Source organism: Mandrillus leucophaeus, unplaced genomic scaffold (assembly GCF_000951045.1).
Source record: "Mandrillus leucophaeus isolate KB7577 unplaced genomic scaffold, Mleu.le_1.0 Scaffold240, whole genome shotgun sequence".
Lineage (NCBI taxonomy): Eukaryota > Metazoa > Chordata > Mammalia > Primates > Cercopithecidae > Mandrillus > Mandrillus leucophaeus.
The window spans coordinates 1,074,409-1,082,486 of NW_012102477.1; the positions used below are offsets into that span (position 1 = coordinate 1,074,409).

The following is an 8,078-nucleotide window of genomic DNA, read 5'->3' on the forward strand; positions in this document are numbered from 1 at the left end:
ATTTTTTGTATTTTTAGTAGAGATGGGGTTTCACCATGTTAACTAGGATGGTCTCGATCTCCTGACCTCGTGATCTGCCTGCCTCGGCCTCCCCAAGTGCTGGGATTGTACAATTTTTTAAAAATTTTTCCTATATTTTTAAGCAGTGTCACAGTCATATTTGTACAATTCTTGAAGTTGGAGACTTGAGAAAAAATGTATTATCTTGGTCTGAAAAATATAAAAGGTTTCTGTTACTGTGGTATTTTAAAGAGTACTGTGGTTATCTTTGGGTGGCAGGGCTATGGAGATATTTTTGTTTTCCCACTATGATTCTCTTTTTTTCCCTGACATGTATCTTTTTCTTTAAAATGAAAAAAAAAAAAAATTAAAGCTCCTATGGCAAGAGGAATCTCATGAAAGGAACTTCTCAACTCACAGAGGCCGTGTGCTCTGGCAGTGGTTCTCAAACTTGAGTTTGCCTCAGACTCATCCAGGGTGGGAGAGTCCCAGGCCCCACCTTCAGAATTTCTGATTTAGAAGATCTGAGGTGGGGCCCCAGGATTTGTATTTCTGATGGGTTGCCAGGGGCCGCTGATGCAGCTGGCCCAGGAGCCCACTTTGAGAGCTTCTGCTTTGTGCTGTTGTGTGGAAGCCGCCCTCTAATAGCGGCTGTTTTTTCTCCCAGCCTGGCTTGCTCCTCAGGCTCCCAGGAACCTGCCCCAAAACACAGGTCTCCACGACCAGGAGACAGGTGCTGTGGTCTGGACAGCTGGGTCCCAGGTGAGCTGTGGTTGATGCGTTCTGTCTCCTGATTACCCACTCTCACCCCAAAACCCTCATTTCCAGAGACATGAGAAGGATTCTGTGTGGTCCACGGGGCTTCTCGGGTTATTTTGATTCTGTCCACTCTGACATCATCACACGGCTCAGAACATGTCCCTGGGGGCTGACCTCCCCTGCCTTTGCCTTGCCCCTGATCTGACAACTGTGATCCTGTCTCTGCCCCCACCTCAGGCTAGAGTGGTGCTATTTTACCGGTAGCCAGCTCCAGTGTTGTTACAGGGACCAGCCACGTGTGACAACAGAGCTGTATCCCTCTGTCAGCAAGAATGGATGTGCCCAGGCCCTGCACGAAAGGCCCTCTACAGGGGTGCCACGCAGAGGAAGAACAGACACATCTCGCTGGGTAAGGATCCATCTTCCCTCCAGGTCCAGGTGGATGTGTTCAGTTGTTCAGAGAAGCTGAAAGGACGTGAGAGGAAGGGAGACAGAGGGAGTGGGGAGACTGTTGGGTGGAGGGAAAGGAGGAAGTAAATGGGGAACCAGAGCAGGCAAGAGAGACACAGGCAGAAATCAAAAGAAAGGGGTAGCATGTGTGACAGGCAGTCAAGAACATGAGAGATGAAGGGTGAGGGGGTGGAGAAGCAAAAAGTGATAGTGAGACAGAGTCAGAACAAGCAGGCCGGAGCTGGAGCCAGACAGGTGGCCAACAAGAGTACAGATGTGCTCATGCTGAACGTGTGCTCATGCACACAGGTAGCAGTAGTCACTCCCAAGTTTCTCCAGTGGCACAGGAGATTAACAAATAAAACCACCCAACTAGGACAGTCTACTATGCCCAGGCCTTCCAGGCCCTTTCCCAGCATCTCAGGACACTTGGGGAAGGTTCTGCCAAACAGACCGCTCTCTTGCCTTTCTCAAATCAGTTCTGTCCCATCTGGGCCAAATGCCTCCTCCTCATAGCAGCCTCCCTGACTATCCAGATTCAGAGACAGACACTCTGCAGCTCACTGGGCCTAGATGTCTCGTCTGCTGCTTCACATGCAGGGTTCTCCTGGCCAAGCCCAGGGTGGGAGGGACTACACAAGGCCGTGAACACAGGCCCTGTGACACTGCCCCTGCCTCACTCTACAATGTTGTCCTCCCCAGTGGTGTGTGGTTTTTCCCTGCTCTGCCCCTGCCATCCCTCCCCTCCTTTGCCAGGAACTCCCAGTGTCCTGGCTTCAGCATATGCCATTTCTTGCTGCTTCTTCAGGCTTCTCCTGCACCTTATCTTTGTCCAGTTGCAGGAGAGTATAGTGTCTTTTTGAGCTTTGTATTACTAAATATATATGGATAATACAGTAAGGTGAGATATAAATATTTTTGTATTTGTGATTTTTAACTTATTAGGTGAAATTCACATGACATAAAATTAACCACTGTAAAGTGAACAATTCTTTGGCATCTAGCACATTCAGAGTGTTGTGTAATTACCACTACGTCCAGTTCCAGAACCTTTCCATCACTCCAAAGTATGATCCCACAACCATCCAGCACTTTCTCCCCGTCCTCCCCCTGCAAGCCCCTGGCAGACACCAGTCTTCATTCTGTCTCTATGGATTGCACTATTCTGAATATTTCATGGTATATTGTACCTGTAATGGTACAATGGTACAATGTAATGGTACCTGTAATTTTAATTTCTACAACATTAGGCTTATCAAATGAAGGCTTGTATTCCCCACACACTTTTGGTTTCTTGTCAACCATTCAGGATCCTTTAAAATTAGAGGTAAGAGTTGAGACAGAATGTGGGAGGACAAGTCATTCTTTCCACAAATATTAACTTAGTGCCTATAGTATCTCAGACCTACTTCTAGGTCGTTAGGTATACAACAGTGAACAAACAGATAAAGATTCCTGCCCTGTGGGAAGAGACAGACTATAGCATAATCAGTAAGCAGCAGAAGATGTTAGAGGGCGATAAGCACGATGGGAGAGAAACAGCAGAGCAGAGTGATGGGAGTGCCAGGACAGAGGTTGGTTTTCAGTTTTCAGTTTGGGTCCTCAGGGTCACTCTCACTGAGAAAATGACATTTGAAAAGACTTACCGAAGGAGGAGGGATGAGCCATGCAGCCATATCCCACATGGAGGAAGAGTGTAAGACAGACGCAATGACAGCCTGTAGCGAGGTGGGCATGCCAGTTCACTGGCACAGAGTGCACCCATGAGTAATGAGAAAACGAGCTCAGAAAGCCAGCTCAAATGAGTGCTGTCAGCTGAGACTGAGAGGGAGCAATTAGAAACTTTTATAACTATTTAACATTGCTGCACTTTTCAGTTGTATTTTTATTGTATTTTACAAAAGAAAGAAGCACAAGACTCCAGTCCTTCATAGATAATTTGAGAAGTACTAATACAGGATCGTCGGGCCCTACATGAAGGACTTTTTTATTCTGAGTGAAATGGGGGAGTCTTGTGTGGTTCTGGGCAGAGGAGTAATAGTTTTAAAAGGACCACTTTGAGTATTTCACTTTATTTGGCACTTAACTCTATGTAAACATTTATTCATGTCTCTTTTTGCTAGAGAGACTTCTACAGGACTGTGACCTCCTTGAAGGCAGGGTTCATGTAATATTTATATTTCTTAGAAACTGGCATTGTAGGCACTGTTAGTTAAATTGAATAACAAAGGAGAGGACTCCCTCTGGGTGCTGGGTTGAAAGTTGACTGTAAAAGGTCCACAGTGGAAGCAAGAAGACCAGATAGGCTATGGCAGTGATCCAGGCATGAGGTGACGGTGGCTCAGTGTGGAGCAGAGGGGGTGACAAGAAGAGGCTGGTGCCCTTCAGAATATCACAACCAGATGTTGGAGTGCACTTGCTGGGACAGCTCTAGTCAAATCAGTCCTCATCAACTGGCCTAGATGGGCAGCAGGAGTGTGTGGTGAGGGTTCTTGAGTAGCCAGTCATCCTGAACTGCTCTTCTCAGATGTTTACTGCTTATTCTTACCTTGGTGTGTTAACTGCTGTCATTTTCTTGTATCTACAAGGATGACAGGAGATATAAACAGATAAGAGATGGGCCAGATGAGGAGGTAACAGGCAGCTATATCCTTACAACCAGCTCCTCTGTCCCCTGAATCTTTGCTTTACTCAAGCGTCACCTGTTCGCTGTGTCCTTTTATGTGGCCACCCTCAGGAAGTCCCACAACTGTCAAGGCAGGCAAGACACTACCCTTATTGCCAGCTATCTCTCCAGGAGAAATGAGTAGGATTGAGGATAATTAAAGACAAATTTAAAAGGCAGCTTGAGTAAATAACCCTACAAGTCCTTCTCAGTGGAGGAAATGTCTTTTGTATTATACTAAAAGTTTTCATGTTTTAGACAAATGGCCACAGTGAGATTTCTTCCTAGAAATAACAATAGCCCGTTGTGGCACAGTTTGAGAAACCAGGATGTAACTTTTTTTTTTTTTTTGAGATGGAGTCTTGCTCTGTCGTCAGGCTGGAGTGCAGTGGCACAATCGCAGCTCACTGTAACCTCTGCTTCCTGGGTTCAGGTGATTCTTCTTCCTCAGCCTCCTGAGTAGCTGGGACTACAGGCACATGGCACCACACCCAGCTGATTTTTTTTGTATTTTTAGTAGAGACGGGGTTTCACCATGTTGGCCAGGATGGTCTCGATCTCTTGACCTTGTGATCCGCCCACCTTGGCCTCCCAAAGTGCAGAGATTACAGGTGTGAGCCACCGCACCCAGCCTAGGATGTAACTTTTTAAGCTGCTAAAACCTCACACTGCAGTATGTACAGTCCTCCATGATCTAACTGACAGATGTGATTGAGCTATTCTTTGTCTCCCAGCAACAGGTGTGCCCTGGGGCTATGAAGAGACCAAGACGCTCCTGGCTATTCTTAGTAGTTCTCAATTTTATGGAAAACTCCAGACCTGTCAGCAGAACAGCCAGATCTACAGGGCCATGGCGGAACAACTCTGGGATCGGGGTTTTCTGCGGACCCCAGAACAGTGTCGCACCAAGTTCAAAAGCCTACAGTTGAGTTACCGCAAAGTGAGGAGAGGCTGTGTGCCTGAGCCTTGTATCTTTTACGAGGAAATGGATGCTCTTTCAAGCTCCTGGGCCTCTGCACCTCCTATGGCAAGTGATGCTGTTCCTGGCCAAGAAGGAAGTGATATTGAGGCGGGAGAGCTGAATCACCAGAACGGGGAGCCCACGGAGGTAGAAGATGGCACTGTGGATGGTGCAGACAGGGATGAAAAGGACTTCAGGAATCCTGGCCAGGAAGTCAGGAAAGTTGACCTGCCAGTGCTGTTCCCAAACAGACTTGGTAAGACTCCCTTGGCTCTGATAGTCAAAGGATGGCAAAGTCCACTTTAGAGGCCATTAGTCTAGCAGTTGAGTGGGAGCTGTCACTGATCCTGGCATTATCATCATCTTGATGTGTCACCCTATCCAAGCCAGGAGTTTTGGTTTTCATGGAGTTTAAAGATTATTCCTCTTGCATTTTAGATCCCTGATTTTGCATTTGCCAACCTCTTTCACTAAGTTCATGTCATCTTTTCCCATGGAGTTTCACTACTTTGCATTGTCAGACTGCTGGTTAGGCCTCCAGACCAGGTCTATCTTCTCTCTCCTCCTCTAGCATGGCCTTGCCTTTCACAGCCTGAGCCTATGCTGGCTGGGTACTTAGCACTTTGCTTTCTTCCTGTTTGAGCTGGCCAAGATCAGGGTTGCCTTTTGTTGTTCTGCTGCCAGAAGTTAGAACATTCAAGAATTGAGGGTACACCTATAAACAGACTGGCAGATGACACAGAGCTTGACGTCTTGCCTCAGTCTGTCATTATGTCAGAACATCCGTAAAAAGATAGGAGAAAAGTTGGAGTTTAGGGCATAATTTTTCTGTAATAATTTGGAGCTCAAAAATATTACAATTAGAAAATAAAAAGCTGTTAATTAGCAGGAGACTTAATCACATGAGGAATTGCAATTAGATATTTCTTCTACATAGTATAGTTATAACTTTGCATTCCATTGTTTTCCTTCTCTATAGTCCATTGTATTTCTGTGGGGTTTTTTTCCAGATTTTGAGAGCAAGAATGAGATTAAAAAAGAAAATCTAAAATGGGATGATTCAGAGGAAGGAGAAATACACAAGGCTTTACAGAGAAAGTCCAGAGGAGTTTTTTGGCACTCTGAGCTACAAAAAGGCTTGGAGAGAGAGCCAACATCAAGAAGGCAATGTAGAAATTCTCCAGGGGAGAGTGAGGAGAAAACCCCATCCCAGGAGAAGATGAGTCACCAGAGTTTTTGTGCCAGGGACAAAGCCTGTACACATATCCTCTGTGGGAAAAACTGCTCTCAGAGTGTGCATTCTCCCCACAAGCCAGCACTCGAACTGGAAAAAGTATCTCCATGTCCAGAATGTGGGAAAACCTTTAGCCGAAGTTCTTATCTTGTTCGGCATCAGAGAATCCACACAGGCGAGAAGCCCCACAAGTGCAGTGAGTGCGGGAAAGGCTTTAGTGAGCGCTCCAACCTCACTGCCCACCTACGAACTCACACAGGGGAGAGGCCCTACCAGTGTGGGCAGTGTGGGAAAAGCTTCAACCAGAGCTCCAGCCTCATTGTCCACCAGAGGACCCATACTGGGGAGAAGCCTTACCAGTGCATTGTCTGTGGAAAGAGATTCAACAACAGTTCCCAGTTCAGTGCTCACCGGCGCATCCACACTGGGGAGAGCCCATACAAGTGTGCCGAGTGTGGGAAAAGCTTCAACAATAGCTCCCACTTCAGTGCCCACCGAAAAACCCACACTGGTGAAAAGCCTTACAAGTGTTCTCACTGTGAGAGAGGCTTCAGTAAGAACTCTGCCCTCACCCGTCATCAGACAGTACACTCGAAAGTAGTACTCTCATCACAGGAAGGAAGAGATGTGTTATGAGTGTGTAGGAAAACTGTCAGATTAGTTCCTCAGGTCAGCATGTATGCGTTCCTTAGGGCTTTCTTCTGTTATGGAGCGATCTAGCCAGTCCGTGACTTGGCAACAGACCTACTGACTACTGGATCTTAAGACCCATGTCTAGGACCAGGAATCAGCATAAGGATGCTGACCTCTCCTGGGTGTGCCTGTGACTCCAGAGTCCTATCTTACTGTGACTTAAAGTTTGATGGAGAGAAAGCTGTAGGGTCCATAAATTCTGCCAGGAAACCAGGGTCTTCCTGTTCCTAGAACTGAGAATGGGCACCCAGTGATCTGAGAACACGTTCTGGACTAACGTAGTCCTCACATAGGGCTGAGAAAGAAAGTGTCCCCTTTCCTGGGAAGCACATGTAGAAATTAAGAGCCTGAATCGCTTCTAAACCAATAATTGACCTCTAGGCACCTGCCATACTAGTACTAACTTCAGGGAAGAAGACACTACTCTATGTAACCCAGCCACCACCAAAAAGGGAACAAAAAGAAGGAGGGTTAAGCCATTGGATAATACTGAATCTGTTTCCCTAAGTGACTTAGCCTTAGAGCAAGCGTAACATCCAGGTTAATTTTTTATAAGACTTATCCTTTTATTATCGCCCTCATCATAGTTCCTGATTGTCTCTTAAAGTGGTTTATAGACATTACTATTTCTGATAATAATTTACAAACTAAACAAATTTATAAACATTACTAATTTCTGATGAAAATAAAGTTGTTTCTCCCTCCACTTCCTTGGCCTTTGGTTGTAATTTTCTCCATTAGAAACTATACTCATGCAGAAGCCTGCAGGGTCCTGAAAATGACATATATGTAAGTGTAGAGTCTGCTTCAGGGAAGTAGGACATGCAGAGAAGGAATAGGGGTAGGAAATAGGGAAAAGAGGAAATGAATTGGGTTGGAAAGGGTTTGTGCCATCATGAGAGTGAAGATCACAGAAGCAAGGGAAAAACAAGGTTCATCAGGAGATTCTGACTCCTGAAGAGTTTGGTAGATGAGAATGGTAGATGAAAGGAAGGATGGGAACGAGATGCACTAGGAACCAAAGTTAAAATTCATCTATGATGAGTCACAGACACTTAAACTTTTATGAAATCGCCATAGATAAAAAGTGGTAGAAGATAGGTACATTTGTCTACGGTTGTTGGCTGGTGCACACAAGGTAGCAGGACGTTGTCTAAGGTATGATGAAAAGCATCATGGTCTCTTGAGCTTTTTGAAAAGTTAAGCATTTGCCCCAAGAATACTTGCCAGCAGTGCTTGCAGCTGCAGTGTTTACCCTGAGATAACTTTGCCACAAAATATCTTGCTTTTATTATTTTATTTATTTATTTATTTTT

General features: G+C 45.6%; 1 protein-coding gene across 1 annotated transcript in view; it reads left to right on the forward strand.

The window, feature by feature from the left end:
* ZSCAN32 (zinc finger and SCAN domain containing 32) overlaps positions 1-7,468 on the forward strand; it is a 21,340-nt gene extending 13,872 nt beyond the window's left edge. Inside the window, exons 4-7 of the mRNA XM_011982646.1 lie at positions 668-762; positions 1,045-1,168; positions 4,609-5,091; positions 5,846-7,468. Of these exons, the coding sequence (XP_011838036.1) occupies positions 668-762; positions 1,045-1,168; positions 4,609-5,091; positions 5,846-6,705 (1,562 nt within the window). The 3' untranslated portion in view covers positions 6,706-7,468. The remainder of the gene's footprint in view (positions 1-667; positions 763-1,044; positions 1,169-4,608; positions 5,092-5,845) is intronic.
* Positions 7,469-8,078: the final 610 nt, after the last annotated feature.